The 21,857-nt window shown below is 39.8% G+C and overlaps 1 protein-coding gene and 1 long non-coding RNA gene across 5 annotated transcripts in view; one reads left to right on the top strand and one right to left on the bottom strand.

The window, feature by feature from the left end:
* LOC309340393 overlaps positions 1-11,387 on the bottom strand; it is a 22,837-nt gene extending 11,450 nt beyond the window's left edge. Inside the window, exons 1-3 of one of the 4 annotated variants that reach the window (XR_014155960.1) lie at positions 11,315-11,387; positions 10,420-10,549; positions 4,375-4,604 (exon numbers count right to left, since the gene is read on the bottom strand). This is a non-coding gene — a long non-coding RNA (uncharacterized lncRNA). Of the gene's footprint in view, positions 1-4,374; positions 4,605-10,419; positions 10,550-10,852 lie in introns of those variants that run through there. The other 3 variants (XR_014155961.1, XR_014155963.1, XR_014155962.1) reach the window with 3 other exon arrangements.
* The window catches only part of LOC309340387 (uncharacterized protein), a 26,161-nt gene continuing 15,028 nt past the window's right edge, over positions 10,725-21,857 (top strand). The window contains exons 1-3 of the mRNA XM_081859158.1: positions 10,725-10,842; positions 14,226-14,571; positions 15,541-15,582. Of these exons, the coding sequence (XP_081715284.1) occupies positions 14,379-14,571; positions 15,541-15,582 (235 nt within the window). The 5' untranslated portion in view covers positions 10,725-10,842; positions 14,226-14,378. The remainder of the gene's footprint in view (positions 10,843-14,225; positions 14,572-15,540; positions 15,583-21,857) is intronic.

Genomic DNA, 21,857 nt, shown 5'->3' with positions numbered 1-21,857 from the left:
AATCTCTCTCTCACCCCCCCCCCCAAGTTAAACTAATGGAGCAAGCCAGCGCCAAAGATTTGTAGAACTGTGAATACCCCGGCCCAGGCAGCAGCAAGAAGCTGGCAGCGGCGGCAGGTTAGGGGTTAGGGGCGCAAATTACTTGCCTTGCCCCGGGTGCTGACAACCCACGCTATGCCGCTGGTGCCTGTCCCCGTAGCTATAAGGCACAAAAAAGGGGGATGGAGAAGGAGGATGAAAACCAAATGCAAACTCATGCATAACTTTTTAAAGATCTAATGAGACCAGGTGCAACGTGAACTGTTCAGGTAAATAAAGAGGCAAAGGGAACTGGTCTCAGCAGAGCCATTCAGTGGAATGGCCTTGTTTCATAACTCTCCATCTACTGAAGCATGCTTGAGGGAATGGCATCTACTAGGTAACAGCTGAGAAAGAACCTAAAGCAACTGGCCTCTTAGCAGAGCCAATGGAATGCCCCTCCTTTCTCTCCCTCTGCTTTGCAGCTCAGTGACATCATGCCTCATCTCTGCTGTTAACTAAATGTTACAAGGATTGTATTGTTACTATTCAAGGAATTCAGAAAACCACTGCTTTATTATGTTTGAGATATATATTATTAATTATTTATTATTATTATTATTAGTAGTAGTAGTAGTAAACAAGCTATAAATTAAACTGATCAGCAGTTTGATGGGGAGTGTGGGAGACACCTCTAAATCTAGCTCTCTTCTCCCATCTCTGGTCAACTGAGCGAAACTACATCTTTTTTCAACATTAAATATGTACAGGTCTAGCAGCAGAACCAGACTTGGAAATCACGCACAGTACTTGTTAAAGAATGCAGTTTCACATGGATGCAGGTATGATCCTAGCTAGAATGGGATGTGTAGGTGTGGAAGTAATTTTAGAATATAAATATGGGCTTGTTTCTGTAGAAGATGCAAGCTGGGGAAGGGGAACCCAAGGTATGTAATTCACCATGCAGGAGATGTAAGAAGTGTGCTTCATCCATCTGAGGCTCATCATCCAAAGGCAGAATTTCATTAGTGGGCCTAGCCTACTAAAAGCTGTTTGTATGCAGCTAACATTGCAGTCTAAGTATTTTTCAGATATAAAGCATGATTTCCCTTCACACTGGACCATTAAAAAAAATTCTATGCATTTTGATTTTATGGTCTTGGCTTTAACGATGCATGCTATTTATTTCTTCACTGTGCCCAATCCAATTGTCCATCTCATTTATTTCCCAAAAAGGATGCCTTTAAGAGTAGTTTTAAATACACACACCCAAATCCCTAAGCCTGTCTTTTGATTTCACAGTTAACATAACTTCAGTGTAAACATTTTCAAACAGCCAACACTGTATTTTCCTTAGAAGTGGGATATTATAAACATGCTATTTTCTGACATCTGCAATTGAGATGACAGAGGCTGCTGCAATATTCATCAAATGGAGTATATGCATTTGTCCCTAATACTTGAATGCAAACAGAATAAGAGGTTGAAGGAATCTTAAGAGGTCATCTACTCCAGCCCCTTTCTCAATATAGGTTCTATAATGCAGGATGCAACACTATCCCTACAAGCTCGCCATTAAGCCTCTGTTTAAAAGATATTCAAAGAAGGAGGGAGGAAGTAGTGGTAACAATGAATAGCTGGTAACCATTCAGAAGTGTCTTCTAATGTTTAACTGAAATTTGTTTCCCTGAAATTTCCACCCACTGGTTCTAGTCCTACCCTCTATATATACCCAGTCAGCTCAATGCATCGCCTTCTATCCACCTCCTTATTGTGCCACCACAAATGCTTGAAAAAGAATGGTGTTACAATTGAATCCAGGCTCACTGAGAGCATGATACAGAGACAAGCAGATGACAGGAAAGTTCTGTTCATACTATGATTCCACAGACCCTAAATGTGTGCAGAAAGTATCAGGATCTCATCAGCTGTGTCTGTCCCTGACCACTGAGCAGTGCAAGTTGTTTGTGCATGGGCTCTTTATAGCAGTTCTGCTGAATGTGTGGAGGTCAATTCAGTCATTCAGAGTATGCAGAATCCTCACCTGAACCCAGCAAGAGAAGGGCAAATAAAGGAGAGTACCTCGCGTTAAGTACTTAATTCGTTCCAGAGGTCCATACTTAACCTGAAACTGTTCTTAACCTGAAGCACCACATTAGGTAATGAGGCCTCCTGCTGCTGCCGCACCGCCGGAGCACGATTTCTGTTCTCATCCTGAAGCAAAGTTCTTAACCTTAAGCACTATTTCTGGGTTAGCAGAGTCTGTAACCTGAAGCGTATGTAACCCGAGGTACCACTGTAAAGGGGAAAGTTCAGAGCCATTCTAGAGTTACCATCCACTACCAAGATTAGCAACTCAAACTGTACAATTTACTGTGTGAATTGTGGTTATTCATGCAGTGAACTTTCTCACTCCAATTGGTAAACAACTCTGCTGTGGATTTGGAATGGGAAACATGAAGATCCTAGCTCATGTGAGTAAGCTATACTAAATATACAGCCAAGGGTGTGCAGGAAACTCACTACATGATTGTTGATCCCTGTGATAAATAGACCAGCTTGCAGTTAACAATGCCTGATGCTCTGTAACTCCTGTCCTCCTTCTGTAGGTGGGCACACAGAACAAGCCAGTTTCTCCCCCTTGCTGGTGATTCACACCAGGACTAGGATTAGCTCTGCACATTGGTGTGAATCGCAGAATGTGTCTGAGGTGTGGTATATTGTAAGGCACTGTCACAGGGACAATATAGATAACTAGAAATAACCCATCCCAGCCTGTTCCTTCTTCCCACCCTCCCTTCACTTTTCATGTACAAAAGGGCTGGATCATAGCCATTGTTTTCAGTAGTGAGTATAATCAGGAGCTTGATTAATGGTGGTGTCATTTCAATTCCCAGTGAAATGAAAATATTACCATGGATTTGAAAACAACCCGAAAGTGGTTGGAAGAATTGGCTCTAAACCTCACTGATTTTAATACTTCTGTTTAAGTGTATTTGAAATGAGTCTTCTCACATAATTTACATTTTAGTTTGCCTTTTTATATGTGTGGCTTTTAAAACACACACACATCATTGTTTGTAAATGCTAAAAATATAGCTAATTTAATTTAAACTGTTCTAAAGTAGCATTGGGTGTAATCCAGCTCTATTCAAATCAATGGGAATTTCGCCACTGACTTCAATTGGATGTAGAGAACACCTTTTCTTTTAGAACTTTACTTACATCTACCAAATGTAGAGGGTACTGAAGTTGTCTTAGGAACAGGATAGTGGGAAGTGTTGACAATATTTGACTGCACCTGTTTCAATCAGATTTTTAAAAATATGACAGACTACATCATGTTTTTGTGGATGTTTATTATTCAGATGTTTGTTTCAGAGAATGTTAGCGCTGGTGCCAAACTGAAAAATCACTGAACAGTTATAAAAGATATTGCTAAGGAAGTCATAATTCATACTTCTACATGTTATGAAGGAAGAGGAGCTATACTTTTGACTGTAATACAGATGTGCACCTTGCCAGGATTATATAATGCAGTACTATATTATTGTTAGTTCCAGAAAATGTCTAGAAAAGGTGAACAAAGTGCAAGTGCTGGTTCTATGTCAGAGTGTGATGCCTGATTCAGCCCTAAGCCTAAGACTCTTCATCAGATGAAATCCCTGAGGTCATGAAGTCTGAAAACTTTATGGAACACCTGCTCTCCAGCACTATCCCAGATACCTCCAGCCTCAGGAGGCCAGGTTTAGCTGTAGCTGAGGACTCAGAGGGACTGAGGACCCCTTGGGAGTAAGAGACCTGGAAGAGAACCTAGAAGGCTGGGCTGACCAGTTGTAGGTGGGCCTGGATGGACCTAGGTGATCAGGCTACAAAAGCTTCCAGTTGCTGGAACTTTACAAGTTGTTGTTTTTTTTATTTATCCTGACTGACCCAGTGCATCTGTTAAGACTTTGTTCTTGGAATCCTGCCTACCCTTGGACTGTTTGACCTTGGTCTTGTCTCATGAACCTGCTATCATGCCTGCTTTTGTACACTCTCACCTTAGCTCCTACTTAAGAAGCTGTGTTTCTGAGTTAATATCTCACTGCTGTGGGAATGATTAGGAAGGTTGGAGAGGATATATTGTTTTGCTATTATCCCTCCTCTCTCACACTAGTGAGCAAACAGCAGAGCACATTCCCTTTGCAACTTATTGGAAGCAAGTTGATGACTCGCTAGAGTCTTTTAATTAAGCAATCCAGTCTGACTTGTCCAGACTAGAGCCTTCCTGGTAAATTTCCCCTATATTTCCCCCTTAAAATACGAATAACACAACACAGTCTTCTTGAAAATAACAATAAGAGTTTTACTCACATTCTGTTCACAGTTCGCTAGCATGAGCCATGCTCTGGTTAAGGGCCAGGAACAGTGGAGATCCAGAAGTGAAGTTAGTCAGCACATGGCTTATCCTTTACAGACGATGGAGGCCACAAGCAGCAAGTCTGAGATTTAGCTCAGACTTCTTTTCTCTACAAATGTAACTACAACCACAACATAAAGCCTGCCTTCAGTTTACTGCTGAAACTGGAACCTTTCCTGGTCATCTTGTAAAAGTAGAGAAAAGTGATGTTAAAGACACATGATGTGCTTTTAATAGTTGATGTACTCTGTACCTGAGTATCTTAACCAAAGCTTAGAATATTAATGAGGAGTTACCTTATGCCACTTCTGTCTTCTATACAGTGCTTAGGACTTTATATACATAGTAGTCAGGGCTATGTTTAGCCTGTAATTTGAGGACCACACCATGCAACATGGGAATTTAGTGTTAGAGTGAAGAATCCAGAATTCTTCAAATGACAGCTTTCATTAAAAAAGGAAGAGCAAAGGAACAGTTATCACATTTTAAGCATGTGCCTTATTGCCATTTTGAAATAAATGGATTTCAATGGATTTTTAGAAGACCTGTCACCTATGGTTCTATATGCAGGCTTCCTACCAGCCACTTCACTATCAGTTTAATTTAATTCCACCTTTCTAATGCCTGAACTATGGAGATGACTGCAGTGATTAAAGCAGCAGTCTGTTGTGTGTGCGCACAGAAGCATTTTGTGCATGCATATTTCTATCTCAGAAGATGTCCATAATGCCAAGTGCCTGACCCTGTGTCTAACAGTGACCACTGTGTGGATTACCGGACTGGAGGTGCCAAAACAGAATATCCAGTCTCCAGTGTCCCCAAGTGTGGCTGTATCTTTGGTTGAACTTGGGGAGGATAAAACAAGCTGTTTTTATAAGATAAAGGGACGATCAAAGATTTCTGATTTTAAACATAGGGAGGAATTCAACGTCACACTCTTCTTAGTGTTCCGCCAGCACAAGCATTTCTGCTTGTCTCCTAACCCTCCAGAGCACATTTGGGGAGCTGGGCGGGGGGAGCCCTTCTGTTCTAGCTGGAGATCTGGTGCTGGTTTCCACTAGTATGCTGTGTTAGTTGAATCTAGGCCACGGTTTGCCTCTTCTTTCCATACAAAAATAGAGGAAGCAAGGCTGAGAAGGCAGGACAGACATACAAAATAAAGACTTAGCTATACCAATTTAAATTCCTTGTCTTCTTAATATAGCCTGTAATTACGCTGTGGGGTGTGGGCTATTCATCAACTGTCTATTTAAAGTACCTAATAAGCTATCTCTGACAGTTTTGTGATTGGAGTTCTATAGAAATGGAAGTAAAGAAGACAGCCCCCCCCCCAAGTTTGAATGCTGACATTTATTCTGCTGTTTTAATTTAGAATTATTTGAAAATTGAACTTGTAAAAAAGGAATTTTGCTAATTTTGGGGGAGGAGTTATTGCATCACTAGCTACAAAAACAAGTTTATTGTGGCCACTTACACACTGTATATTGAAAGCACATGGTCGGTCCCCTCCCCCCGGGACTCGATCTAGGAAACAGTAATTTGTTAAGGGTGCTAGGAATGGTAGTTCCATGAGGGAGTTTAAGAAGTACTGGAGAGTGCATCTAACTAGATTTTTTTTAATGGATTTTGTAGCTAAAGCCACTAAAGAATTCTGCAAGTTGTCAGCATTGTGAGTACTGCTGACACAAGCACCAGGTTCCCTTAGAACTGCTCTCACACATGATCTGGAGTCCCAATAAATAATTTTTAAAAATCTATACATGATCACTGCAGCATGGGAGCCATTTCTGAGGAAACAACTTGGTGGTAATTACAAAAGTAAGTACAAATATATCTTCCCTCATTCTGCTTCAACGTTTCCTGGTGCCTTTGGTCCGTGATAGCTAATCTCCTGTGTCTCTCCCTCCCTCCTGTTTCTGGCCTTCTATCATGCTATCCTGTGCTCTCTAATACTCTTTACCAGATTCCAGGTCCTCTTGAAGTCCCACTAAGTTAATCTACCTAATTACTGTTTCTCCATAACCTTCTTGTTATGTATTGAAGTTCTCACCCTGGCCAGGAGGTCTGTTCTTAACCTGAAACTGTTCTTAACCTGAAGCACCACTTTAGCTAATGGGGCCTCCTGCTGCCACCGCACCGCCACTGCACAATTTCTGTTCTCATCCTGAAGCAAAGTTCTTAACCCGAGGTACTATTTCTGGGTTAGTGGAGTCTGTAACCTGAAGTGTATGTGACCTGAAGCATATGTAACCCGAGGTACCACTGTAGTTTTCACTCAGGTCCACGTTAGTTACTTTAGGCGGGAAACACTGGGTTGCTGTTGCTACAATGTTGACAGCTGGCTGCCAATAAAAGCAGGCCGGCTAAGCTGTTTGCTGTTCAGTTCTGTTCCAGCTTACAAATAAAGAGCTGTTTGAAGAATCGCTGTGTCGTCTGATATGTTTACCCACAACTTAACACTTCTGGTTGACTCCTGGTTGACAGGAGACCCTAAATGGCTGTCAGTCTGTGTCCTCTACTCCAGTTCTATGTAGACAACTGTGTAATTTTGACAACTGTGTATTTATTTATTTTTTACTTTGCGATACCTAGCACATTGGTTGTTCAGTACCCCTAACTGGAAACATTAGAAACCACCAAAAGAATGGATAAAATAAGCTGGTATTTCTTAAAGAATCTTTCCCTAAGGGAAAACAGAACAGCAAGCCTCATTAAGGGAGAGAGACCCTTTCTGTGCCAGAGCGTCAAATGCTCTCTCTTTCTACAGATTTGCCAGAAGTGCTAATTATACCATAAATGCATGCGAACGTACAGGTCCATAAGTTGTAACATATAATTATGTGCATATCTAATTGAAAGCTAATGATTTCTATCAAGTATAGGTGAACCATGGGCTTAACATACATTACGGTAGTCGCCAGTTTAGCAGAAACAAAGTGAAAACCCAAAAACATGTAAATGTGGCACTTAAGAGGAGAAATAAGAATAATGTTTATGTTCCCTTTTTAATGCTCCCACAAATGGCTTAATGATTAGCCAATATAACAGAAGCAACAAAAGGAAATCTTATATAGATTATCTTGACAATTAATAAGATTCTCTGTTCCATTTGAGGGTCATTAGAAATAAATAATGATGCACATAATAAAGACCCTAAAGCTGGATCTTGAAGGAGAATTAGAACTCTTGACATCATCATAATCAAGATAGATTATCAGTCTGCTTTGAAGCATCTTTTTTTTCATATGCAGTAAAATTTATGCCTATGTTTTGGATTACAGTCTATGTTCAAGATCCAAAGCAGATTAAGTACATACAAATTCCCAAGAGTACTTTGGACTTTTGTTTCCTTAACAGCAGCATGCAAATCTAGAGGAGTTCCAAAAAGCAGTTTGTAATATAGCATGGGAGTGTCTGCTCATCAAATTCCACTGAACATGAGCTACTCTAAAATAGCTCTTTGGATGCTAGACTATGGCTGCTTTCCAGCTACTCTATCTTAGTTTAATAAACCAATGCACAAGCAAGCATTTCACCTGCATACAAAGCCTTTTCCCCTTCTCACTTTATAGAATGCGTCAATAATCCAGGAAGTTTCCCGTATCATACAAACTGGGAAAATATGGGTGCCAGCTTTGGAACAAACCAGGATCTTAAACCACAGTTGAAGCTGGTTTAAGATCCTGGCTTGTTCCAAAACTGGTAACTAAATATTCCTCATTAAACTGGAATATGATAGTCTGACCATGCCTGTCTCCAACAGCTCCTCTCAGGTTCATGGCATCCAGTCCAAGGACTAGCTGTAACGCAGTGCGAACCAATGTAGTGACTTCCAGGTGTTCTTAGATTACAACTCCCATTGTCCATGAGTGTTGACCATGCCAGTTGGGGCTGATATGAGTTGTAGTCCAACATCATGTAAGTCAGGGATCACTGGCGACGTCTGCTATAATGTAATGAGATGCTGAAGAAACTTAAAAGGGGTTCCTAGACTGGACGTATCCCTCCCAGAAATCCAAAAGAAAAGAACACAGGCTCAAAGGGGAAAGATAGGCCTTTATTGAAATATAGTCTCAATAATAAGACTGCAAAGAACCACACCCAAAGCAATGTTCCTTCAACACTTCCAGATTACATATGTGATTTGATTTCACAAGAATCACAGCAATCTTAACAGTTGCAACCAAATAATACAATCCTAAACCAATCAAAGTCATTTAACTCTCCAGATCAGCCCTCATCATAATATCATGTGATTACATATAATAATTTTTCAGTGTCTTTCTTTTAGAACTTTGACTAATTTTCCTATTCACTAAATGTCTCCCAATATCCTCTTTTATCAAGCTACAAAACAATTCAAAATTAATCACAATTGCCATGCTTAGCCGATGCTCTTTTCATGCATAGAATGGCCACCATAGAGTCTAACAGTTTTATCTTTTCATTGTTCCAGAATGGACATTCACTACATAAAGCACTGTACCTGAAAACACTTAGTTTCTGTGCCGTAAAAGGTAGGCAGATACAGGCCTTTTCAATTTAGCTAGGCCATAGGCTCAAAAGAAAATGGGATAAGCAAAATGATAGTTTTATGAAATTATTATTTTCTCCATCAGAGAATTGCTATTATTTCATGTGATTTGCACTTGCTATAAGCATCTATCATCACATCTTCATTAGTTTGTGGGCTATTTTGCAACTTTCATCTTTCTCCCATTGCTGATGCTTTTCTTGTTCTGAGAAATGGAATCACTCTTTGCTGACCATAACAAAAGGAGATGGCAAAGAAAAGAAGCTGTCATGGTTAGGGAATCTGTGTGTTTGTGAGAGGCTAAATTCTAAAATCAAATTTTAATTAAAGCCATAACAAGTGTGTGAGGAAACAGAAAAAGTGATCCTAGGAACCGTTACAGTTTCTAAAACATGAACTCAAGCAGAAAGAGTCAAATAGAAAAAATCAGGACTCAGATGGAAGGCAGAGGAGACAACGTAAATGAAGCAGAACCAGCAGTATCATAGCAGATGGTGTGAGATGCTGCTGGATAGACTTGACTCCTGTCTCAAAGTCACTGAATGCTTGCTGCCATGGGGATGCAGTAAGAAATTCATGAGAACACTTGTTCTCTTGTGGATTTGTCTCCATCTCCCAATGGTTTGTTTGTAGAGGGAACAGAAAGTTTTAAGAACACAGAGTCTTTTACTGTGGGTTGATTCCAGTTTCTTTAAGACATTGCTTCAACACTGGGCCAAACTAGAAAGCATATTAAATATCCAATTGCATTTAATGTGTCTAGTTATTTAAAATAAAAGAACAACTTTGGAGGAGGAGGGGCCCCTCAGCATGCAAGGAGTGGGGTTTTTAAACCTACCACCATCACCAATCTTGACAAAAAAATAAAAATCCCCCAAAGGTATTTGTTCTGCGAGAGAAGCTGCTATCAGCACCAATAGTTAAAACTCCAAATCTTCCTGACCAGGCCTTCCTGTGGCTGTTTTTAATATTAAAAAAACTAGGCATATTAGGTACAGTCACACATTTAATGCACTGTCTACTTTTGGAGCTACTTCATGGAATTTAGGGTAAGCGGTTGCTAAGAAATCTTTTTGGAAGTGTGTCCTCTAGCACTACTTCCTCTGCATTCTGCATGGGCACAGTTCAAATGTCCAGAAAAGTTTACTGCCTGAATAGATGAAGCCTTAAGCCTGTGAGAGAAACCCAGAACTGTACAGAGGGGCAGATGTAACTCTTGTGTAAGATTTTTACTATTTCTAACATAAACATTCAGAGTTCTTGATTCTGGGACTCGGGAGGGACTCAGAATAAAGGACTTATACAGAGACAAACAGCATATGATTTTTAAGTATCCAAGAGGAACGGTATTCCATATTAATCACACATAAAATGTGATTAGGGAGCTTATAGAGCTGACAATTTTGATACAATTTACAAAAAATAAATTTAAAAAAATCACAAAACAGTAAAATGCAACACCAACCTCTCAGAAGTCTGTTTTCTTCAGGCTCTCCCTGAAGAAACCTCTCCGTGAAGTTTGATCTTTCATCGGCCCAAGAGGGAAAAGGGTCTTCTTATTTCACCTCAGCTCCACAGCGTTCTTCTCAAAATGGCTGACAGGGACAGCAACTCAGAAACTAACTTACAGTCTTTTATAATATAAAACAGTATAAACAGACAAGGAAATTCGTGACTCATTTTGAAACTTTAAGGGAAGCCTCACGCCTAATATCTTTTTAAAAGGGCTTAGAGAATTGCTGAGAGGAGAAAGCAGGACACCATCCTAATCGCACTGAGGTAACTGGCTGTTTATGGGCTTCAGCTGCCTTATTGAGCAAGTGCAGAATCATTAAAGTAATATATACCAGTGGGCTACAAAAACACCACAAATAAGGGAAAATATTAGGTAAGTATACCTGTGAAAATACCTCTTCTGAGATATTGGGCTGCCTCTGATTATGAGGTGCCTCCAATCCAAAGCAGCTCAAGGTGAAGTGGGCTAGGCCTGAGGCTTCAGAATTGCCTTGGGAGGTGTGTGTTTTTTGGTATACGTGTCCCAAGTTGCTTTATTTTGAACTTCCTACAAGTTCTCCAGTCGCCACATAAAAAGAAAATACTAAGGAAGAGGCATGTGGGAGTGTAGTCATGTGACAGACAGATTTAGCTTGCAACCAGAGAAAGACTTGTGAGGGCTCTAAAAGGGCATATCAGAAGCTGTTTGCGTTGGGAGATTTTGTCTTGCTGCCTGCTCTTGTCGGTGGCTGACACAAAACTCCTCAGCCTTGGAGCAGCCACCTTGTGAATGGTGCTGTGTCCCTTGGCCAGCCTATTTACCATTAGGCACATTAGCCAGCCTCCCTGTCAGCCATCCAACTCACTTCACTTAGTGGCAGCACATAGAGGTTCCCAGAGCATGGATAACTGTGGCCAAGACATCTGAATTCAGGTATGGTCACAGTGGGTATATCAGCCAATATACAGTGGTACCTCGGGTTACAGACGCTTCAGGTTACAGACTCCGCTAACCCAGAAATAGTACCTCGGGTTAAGAACTTTGCTTCAGGATGGGAGCAGAAATTGCACGGCGGTGGCGCGGTGGCATCGGGAGGCCCCATTAGCTAAAGTGGTACCTCAGTTTAAGAACAGTTTCAGGTTAAGAACGGACCTCCAGAACGAATTAAGTTCTTAACCTGAGGTACCACTGTATTGCTCATTATGGGGCTTTTAAAATGATGGGATTTAATGATTAGATTATAATAGATTGGAATGCTTTCTCTCTTCTCTCTCTCTCTCTCTCTCTCTCACACGTTTCATTTAAAAGTTATATTTTCGTAGCCAAAAATGATTATTCTACAATGATGTTCCCCGACGATTCTTCATATTCAGACTCCAAATCGTTACATATTTCTGATCCTTACGGCATGGTAGATTCAGTCACAGGAAAGAAGTTGCTGACAGACACAAATCTTTCCATCTCTGTTTCCTTGTGGAGCAGTATGATCCACTCTTGCTTGAGGCATCAAGAGTGAAAATGTTGACTCAGGCTGTATGAATGCAGATTTGGAAAGGTTCCCTGAAATCTCCAAAACAGAAAGGCAAAAAGAAATAAAGCTAAAGACATATAAAAATAGAGACAAGGCAGATTATTATAAAAATGATATTTTTATATATATTAAGACCTTACTACAATAAGTCAAGAATCAGAAGCTAAGGTAGGGTAATTTATTGTTTTCTGGTACTGTTTATTAAGGAGGCCATCGCTTAAAGAAAACAATGTCTCAACACACAAACTCCAAATTGTGTAACAGAAGTAACTTAGCCATCAGTTTTTAAAAAGGCAATGAACTCAAAAAAGTATATGCCAAAGAATACTTGACCAGAGCTAATAACTGAAATATAGTAACATGCTAGGTCTAGATAATAATTATAAGGTTTATTTTCTCTGATTTATTTTAAGACTTCAGGTATAAACTTAAGGCTCAAACTAGACATGATGTGCAAATTCCATGACTGGAAATCTCAACAACATATTTTGGTTTTACAAAAGCGGCTGTCCTTTCCTCATCTAATCATGGCACAAGGACCTAACCCTTTTCTCCACTGCTCTGTTTTCCCACAAAAATCACACCCCTCCAAATCTTCTATTTGTCCCTGTTGGATAAATGTATGGGCTTGTAAACTCAGTGAGAAAATGGCACATGAAAAAGAGCTAAACCCCTCAGCCCCCATGCTACTGTCCTGATTTGGATTCCTACGACTTCCATTTTTGTAAATGGGAAAAAGCAAATATTGGGAGTGGAACATCTAGTTTGATAATGATCTCTATAATAAAAGGGTTCTTTCTACACTGGAGTAGTAAAGCATTTGATTTGCATGCAGAAAGTCCCGGGCTCAACACCCAGCATCTCTGGGTAGGGCTGGGAAAGTTACCCTGCCTGAAACCTGGCAAGCCACATGCATGACGCCCCTTCCCCACCTGGAAAGCCACATGCGTGACGCCCCTTCCCCGGTCTGGCCAGGACTGCCAGGACGCACAGACATCCCTTTGAGGATTGCCAGTGCCTTCCTGGAAGGCGCTCTGGCGATCGTGGCAAGGGGGCACAAAGGGTAAAAACTGCCCTCTCCGCTTCCCACCCGGCAGACCAGCACTCACCCATTGGAGGCAAGGGATGGCGCCCCCTCATGGGGGGGGGGACTCTGCTCCCTGCCTAGAAATATTGAGTGGGCTGAACCCCCTTCCGCCCCCTATAGTTGGAGCCCTTGGGTGCCACTAATGCTACAGTGTGCCTTGCCACCTGACTGAACACTCAGCTGTCTCCAAGAAATCAATTTCTGCTAATTCAGGATCCATAAAATTGTAGCTCCTCAGTTTTAGCAATGAGAACATCCCGTCTGACTAAGCATCCGATGCACCGCTTCTCCTGCAACTGCTGCCTTGCTTTTGGCTCATCTGAACATCAGTTGTTGCTCTTTCAATTTGACTCTTGCCTGCCTTGAAGTATGGTAGCATCTTTTGCTATTGTCACTATAACTTGACCCCCCCTTCATTTCTTTGGCTGTATCCCTACCCTTCTATGGCCTTATGCCTGCAAAGCCTGTACTCCAACATTATGCTTCCTCCCACTCCAAGAACTAACACTAGTGTGCGTAGCTGAATTAGGGTATATAAGATTTTTGGGTACAAAAAATGTTTATGAGGGAACATTTCATAAAGGAGAAGTTGCCTAGCCTTGCTTCATGCTATGTAATCTCTTTTAAGATTCCTACAAACACCTTTAGACTGTACTCTGCATTTTAATACTACAGCAACAGATGCTATAAACTGCTGGGAAGAGATGTTTAAAGATTTAGTATGGAAAGAAATTGTAACAGTTATCAACATAGCTTCATTAAGCTATGCATGGCTTCTTCCTGAAGCCCTTGGTGTTGTCATGGAGACCACAGCCAGAAGAGCTAAGGAATACCCTGTGTACCATTTTAGTTCTCCACTGACTGATGGGTGGGAATATTGATCAATTTTATTCATCTAGAAAAATGCCTCTCAAGCAGACAAATTTAGTTCACCACAAATTAATTTATTGGCGTTCTGTTAATAGGTAGGATATGTGAGATTTCAAAATATAATAATACTTTAGAAACCCACATTGGGAATGAATAAGCAAGTAGATTTAACATGGTATAGATTAACAGTGGAAAGAACAAGATATACACAGACTAAAACACTATTTTTGTTTATTAATATAACTCTTGTAATAATATTAGTTTTATACTCTCTCTCTTCTTTGCCAGGAGTTAAGATCAACTTTGTCTGGCTAAACAAACCACCAAGAGTGGCAGCTAAGATAAAGAGAGAACGTGAAACTGCTCAACACCTACTTTGCCTCTGTATTCACCCCAAAGTAAAACAGTGCCCAACCTGGTGATAACAGAATAAACGATGCAATGAGGGAGCTGCAGCCCAATATAGGAAAAGAGGTGTTTGGGGAACACCTGACTACTTTAAATGAATTCAGATCTCCAGGGCCTGATGAGCTGCACCAAAGGGTACTAAAGGAGCTTTTGAATCTCAGAGCCTCTGACTGGAGGCAGACAAATGTAGTCCCCATCTTCAAAAAGAGGAAAAGAAAAGACCCAGGTAACTACTGACCCGTAAGCTTGACATCAGTGCCATGAAAGGTCCTAGTACAGATAGCTAAATAGTTGGTCTGTGAGCACTTAGAAAAGGATGCTGTTATTATAAGGACCCAGCATGGGTTTCTCAAAAACAAGTCATGGCAGACAAATTTCATTTCTTATTCTGGATGGAGTTACAAGCTTGGTGCACCAGGGGAATGCTATGGACATAGTGTAACTTGATTTCAGTAAGGCTTTTGACACGGTCCCCCATGATATTCTTGCGTGGAAGCTGGTAAAGTGTGGAGTAAGTGAGTTAAGTGTTTGGTGGATTTGTAGTTAGCTGATTGACCAAACCTACTTTGGGAGGGTACGGGTGTGAGAGAGTATGTACGAGAATCATTTTGCATATCTTTGTAGGCTCTTTTCAGTCATAATCAAATATTACTTGTAAAACAATGCAACTTTTTATTGCCCAGTTACTGGCTTATATAATGCTGTGCTACATTTATAAAGGTGAAAGTAAAAAATAAAAATACTCTGGTTTCTAAACTGAAATGAATGGTCATTAGATTCTGAAAGAGTATTAATAGGATAGTTTTTGAATCTGCAGTTTGGTTTTAAAACATTCAAAAATCTCCATGTTATAAATAACTTTGATACAAAAACATGAGGTTGAGAAACCTTTTTCCTTAAAGTAATGCTTGTAAGACTAGAAATAGATATACTAAGCTGGCAGTGTTGAGATGATTATTTCACAAAGTGTTGTTGCAAGTGTGAATTACTTTTCAAAACAGTACTAGCTAAAGCAGTGGTAAAACTCCAGCTTCATTTGAAAAATGATGTGCCATAGAATATAAGTGTTGGCAAACATGTCAGTATTTTTTAATGTGTGTATATACAACCTGCAACCTAACCTCAAATTGTGTTTAAAATGGCTTCAAAAGTAGAGAAGCACAATTTATTATTTTGTTCCTTTCTTTTCTTTCAGTGCCTGCATTGCCTTGGGTTAATATTATCACCATGGAGCAAGGTACACTCAGAACCATTACCTGTCTATTTAAATGCTTCTTTCCAATGGGAAAAGGTAGGCCATATGCCACATAGCTATGTTGTAAAGATTTATGGTTGAATCCTCACCCAAAAGCTCACAGAGCTTTCAATGGTGCTTGAGGGAGCTCCAGTGTTCCATCAACACCAGTGATTTAGACCTTCTAGTAATTTAGGCTTTTATGTGCAGATGTTACTGATGGTCAAAACACACAGCGGAACATTTGGCAGAATCTGTTGAACAAACACTAAAAGACATTGTTACAAATAACAAGAAAATGTGAAATATTGCAATGAAGAATGATTGTGATTAGTTGCCTGTGATTATTGATATTTTATTTATACAAAACAGAAGACTTCCCAAGCTGCTTGTATTTTTACTTGTCCATACTGGGAATATGGGAAAGATAATAATAATTTAATATGTGGTCAATATTTGTTCAACAAGACAAGAAACTGTTTCTAACACAGACGTCTCATTGTAACTACTATCCACAGGAACTTTTCTTTTGTTCTTAGGGTCTTCTGTGTCCAAAGAATTTTTTTCATGTAAGTGACAGTACTTTCTGGTGTTACATATAAATGAGTCTTCCTTGGAGGTTGGAGTAAATGATCCTTGGTTTCCTCCCAGCCTCCAAGATTTTTGTCTTGCATTTTACCCTTACATTGTTTGTGCCACAAATCTTTGCATACATGATGCATCTTGCTAGAGGGAAATGTGCACTTAAATGAATGAATAAAAGTTGTCACAGGGATGGAAAATTGACCAACTCATTTTACTTTCACAGAAGCCCAAGCACTTTTATTTAAATATGCTTTCATGTTACAAAGGGCTGCTGCAAATCATGACATTTAAACAGGGACATTGAAAACCGATTGAAGAGGAAAATTGCTTTCAAAAGAGAGATGCTTGAAAATGGAATGTGTTATTTTGTCTACATTCAGTGAATTTCTAATCCTTCACTCTTAGGCTTCCTGCTTTCTCTTTTCTGTAGGTCCAGTTATTCCGTCCCCTGTGCCATCTGCCTCCTCTCAGGCCCCTGTTGCAGGGCTGCTAAGAGACAGGTGACAAGGGTGCAGGTTTGCTGGCCCCCAAGCCAGCAGTGGGCTAAGTGGGGATTAGAAACATTATATTCTTTATCTCAGTTCATTCCTCTACCACTATACAATACTGTCTGTCTTGCAGGAGGCTCACCAGGGCTGTGTGAGGGGGCTGAAGAGTATCCTGTTCAGGGCCCTCTTAAATCTGGTACCGACTTTGATTGCTTCCTTCCTCTTAAGCATTTCCCACCTCCTCCTTTCCCTTCCCTTCCATTTCTTTTACTTTTTCTAGGTCTTAGAGGATCCCGATCCTTTCCAGCATTATCTTTCTTCTCACATTTATTGCACTTACTCTCTGGACAATACACAATACAGATAATTACAACCTTGCTGAACCTTCACCTCCCTGTTAATTTTTGACTGTTGGCACATCAAAGTGCCAGTAAAGGGATTTGGGAACCTGGGACTGTGGATTACAGGTAATGTAGTATATAGTCAAGCAATTAACATGTCAAGTTTCAGCCTTCTGTAAATGAGCCAAGTAGATTTTTCTTCCTAACACATCTTTATCAATAACAAATAAAACATTGTTTTTAATTTGGAACTCAGCAGTTTGAGGCCTTCTCTTAAATTACCTTTAATTATGGTGCATCTTTCTCTGGCATCAAGGGTTTTCCCCCTCTGTCAATAAACTATAAATGCCAGAACTAAATAAATAAAATATATGTGCTTCCAGCTCTGGTCTTTAAAACACATTGATTTACAACAGTAAAACAAGCAGTAAGTCATTTTGACTTTAAAGCCTGTGATAACCATTTTTTTTTAAAAAAACAACAAATTAGAGTAGCTTGCTTGTTTTATAGTTAAAATTGATCACCTTGTCTGACTTGAGAGCACATCAAATGTTTCCTTATTGCTATGGAAAACATTTAATCAGGCTCATAAATGTAAACAGATCTTTAGCAGAGTTCAGATGGATACGAGCCTAAACGACAGTGAAGTGCATCCTCATTTATTAGTATTATATTTTATTTTAAAATACATTTTCCTACCATATTTTCCCAACTGCCCCATTTACTACAACTTTTAGCAGTTTATTTTACCGATTAAAATCATGTGCATGATGATTCCTGGCACAGAACCACAGCTTAAGGCTTTAATCCTGTACACAGTGGGACATACTTCCCAAGGATAGGATTGTTCTGTTTATCATGAAATAACTTTCTCTCTCTGTGTGTATGCTACATAATGTTATATTTTGCTGTACTTGATGGATGCATTTTAAATATTCTGGAGGCTAATACTATTTTCAACTTTATATTTATGTATGAAATCAGCATACACTTACTGTCTGCAAGATTGTGCTTAGGTGTAGATCATGTACCTGTTTCCTGAAAGCAGTAGCTAACTATCTTACAACTGGGTTTTAAAACCCTTTTAAAAAAACCTTTAGCCCTGCCCTCGGATTGTTTCAGAGAAGGATGTGGTGTTAGGTGAGTAGATTCCAGGGCAGGCTGAATCACCCTGATCTGGGGGCCACAGGGTGGATTAGTGTGTGTGTTCATGCACAGCCCGACTGAAAATAAGGTAGGTACCAACCCTGTTGAGTTTTTGGTGTTTTCTGAAAACATATTACTCACCCAGGCCTCTGTGAGAGTGCTGATAACTGGCCTTGAGAGCTGTTCTGGTTACTGAATTGGTGGGTGCATTTTAATTTATATTTACTCTAATACTTTTTATTGCAATTGTTTCTATTGGTTTAAAATTTTGGTTATGAGGTTGTCTTTTAAGGTTGCAAACTGCCTTGGGATTGGTCTGGAACACTATATATAAATGCCTAAAAACAGATTAATAAATAAATGTGTGAATGAACCAAATGCTGCAGAACTGTTGCAAGCTACAGTACAGTGGACACTCGGGTTGCGAATATGGGTTGTGAATCGGTGCTTCTACGCATGCGCAAAGCGCGATTTAGCTCTTCTGCACATTTACGACCACCAAAACACAGAAGTAACCCGTTCCAGTACTTCTGGGTTTCGGTGCTCTGTAACCCAAAAAACTCAAACTGAAGCGGCTGTAACCTGAGGTATGACTGTACTTCTGATGGAAAAAGCAGTAAGGCACTGGAAAATACGTTTTGTTATGATTTTGCAAATACTGAGTAAAAGTTAATTTGTACTAGCAAAAGGTGAGCTATATCTGCTAACCATTTCATGTATCAGAAGCAGAAATAGGACATATTTTCATATCGCTAAAAAATATCAGCTGGATGGGAAAGGGCAAAAAAAACAGCTTGAAAAGTTTTTTGAAACAAAGCAAACAATAAAAAAATGCTTCCTTTCAAGACCTGCAACAAATCTCTCATTCCATACGCACTCTCAAGTTGATTATCCCTTCTTCCCTTTTCTGGATGTCATTTGAGGTATGAATTGCCAAGCCCATCTGTCCCAATATTCACAGTAATTCTTGGTTGCATGAGATCTGTACATGCTGTGCAGTTTTCTGATGGAACAGTTTGTTTCTTCCCTGCAGTAGTCTTCCTTTTTGCTGAATAAATTGGCTTCTGACCAGCTCTGGGTCTGTGACCTTCCAGTCAGTTGTACAACCTTGTACATACTGAATCCTTCTAATATTTGACCTGGGAAGTTGGAGCAAATTCTTTATCCTGCCAGCATCCAGTAGCACTTGCCATAAGTTCTTCCAGATGACTTTTTTATTCAGCATTCATCTTTATCTGATTGTACTGTACATTGGTTAAGACTATGTCTGGTCTTTACTGAGCATTTTAAAGCTCTGTTGGTAGAACATACAATGCTTAATCTCAGGGTCATTGGTTCAAGCCCCACGTTGGGCAAAATATTTCTGTATTACGGAGGGTTAGAGTAGATGAGCCTCACAATACCTTCCCACACTACAATTCTATGATTCTTTACCAATGGCTGTATGACAGTGAGCATTCATCCTGATTTCCTTGCAGATTGTTTATCAGGGCCTGCCCAATACATTTTGGCACCTGAGGCGGATACCAAAATTGTGTCTGCTTCCTTGCCAAGGAAGAAGGGGTGAGGGAAGATCTACATTGGGATCTGCTGTCCCTGTGAATCCTACCACCTGAGGCAGTCATAAGGTGCCTCATAACGTGGGCTGCTTCTGGTGTTTATACATATTCCTCTGAATTATTCACTCATCTCAGTTTTCAGTGCATTTCCTTGTCACTTTCCAAACTGCAAAAAGACTGTATTTTTTAAAAGGAAGATGTGGATTTGTTGTGCAAGGGCAACAGAGAACGTTAATCCTTTTTAATTGTGCAAGCCTAAAGTTCCAGTACACATTTGAATCCCTCCCACAAAATAGTGACAGTTTTGAGGCACTCTTAGATATTTTCACAATTGAAATGGAAAGTTGAAAGGGACACACACTGTTCTGGATTGCGGTTCATATTTTCTTTAAAATGATGCACAGAGATGGAGACTGGGAGAAAGAAAATGCTTTCCCTATTGAATGATAAGGCTAGGCCTGGATATAAACAGATACAGCTCTGATTTCCTTCCAACAACTTTTCACACACACACCCACCCCTAAAATGGTATGTTTCTTGTAGTAATCCACAGTATAGAACGTGTGACTACATTTTCACAATTGTTTAAAATTTTTATCATCAGGCTAACAGTTCCTGGATTGTCATTTCACACCACCTCCATAAAATCCTATTAATAATCTAATCTACATATGGGACAGACAGCTCAGAAAACCTCAGATATGTTGGCTCATATGGTACCATTATTCTTGTTCTCCTGTTTTTCCTGTTTAATTTTCATTATCTTATGTTCTCTTGCTGTTAGACTCACTCACACTCACACATAAATGATAAGATGCTTTGATTCAGGTTTCCTTGTGGAATAAATTAAAATACCATAGCTTATATGTGTGTGTATTGTTTGAAATGCTTGGTTTAAGTGACACTCAATTAGAATATGTTCTACTTGGTATTCATATATTATAAGCTCAAAGCAAGACCTATTGTCTTTCATGCAGAAAGTATCTTTCAAAAATATGGTAAGGACAAGTCTGCAAGGGCCCAAAGGATCATTCAACTGCTGCTCACTTAGATTTGGGAAGATCAAATTATTTAAGGGGTTACACTGAATTCACACTGATTTATTTTACCAATTCCATGCAGTTTAGGGAATTATCTAAGTGCCACAACAAATGGAACACAGGGGTGGTGTGGGGACAAATGCCCAGCCTACATGTAGATCCATTGCACGGGAAGCACCATGTGGAGACAGCAAATTCCCCTTTGCTGCTGTGCTTAGCTTGATAGAGGTGGTCAGGGGTGGACTTTGTCTTTCAAATTTCAGCAGGACCCTGTACGAGCCCAAAATTCAGCACCCCCTGCCTTTCATCTTCCTTTCTGCTCAATTCACTAGGTCATAGTTATATGGCCTTCTGTTGCCCTTTAGGCCCTGTGCCCTTGTGGCATAACTGGTGGCACTACTATAAATCCTCCTCTAAGGTGGTACAAATATATAGTGGTCCTTGATTCTTTGGCTACTATCAGAGGTCAGCTTCAGTAGTCTCAAGCAACCATTAATAACAGCGAAGTTTTTCATACAACTCTTTATGGGTCTTGATCTTTTTAGGGAAGCTTCCTCCAGCGATCCCTTTTTTGGCCAACAGCTAGAGACAGTCTGGTCTTCTTGCTATGGTGTTGTCACTCGGAGAGAAGGGATGCAGCTTCCATTGACCATTATTTTTCAGGCCAGTAGTAAAGGCCAGGTGATGATGCTTCATGCTTCTACAATCCCAGGGCAACTTCTTTTCTGTTAAGACAGGATCCTAACCATAGATGCAATAAATAAAAATGTTTGGTAATTAAAAAAACATTTTAAAATCTAATTCTATAAATAACTTTCTTCTATAAATCTGACTAAGAATCTATAAATCTGACTAAGAAAGACTGTAGTTAACAATAGCCAATATTTTACTGAGATTTTTTGAAATAGTAAAACTTAGTGTAGCTGAAAATTGATTTTGTTTTGTGATGCTTAAAAATAACTCCCTTGAATTTGTGTCAAGGGCCAATAACTTCCTCTTTGAAATGAAAACTTGTTTGTAGACCTGGAGGAAGAAAACCTATGATCCCATTATACACAGAAGAAATTTTTTTCCTGAAATACATACAGCAGAAAGCCATTCTGGGGCAATGATTTTTTA

Source organism: Podarcis erhardii (genome assembly GCF_964252035.2).
Source record: "Podarcis erhardii genome assembly, chromosome: 4".
NCBI lineage: Eukaryota > Metazoa > Chordata > Lepidosauria > Squamata > Lacertidae > Podarcis > Podarcis erhardii.
The sequence above is the reverse complement of the archived record's forward strand: the minus strand, read 5'-3'. Positions and strand labels throughout refer to the sequence as shown.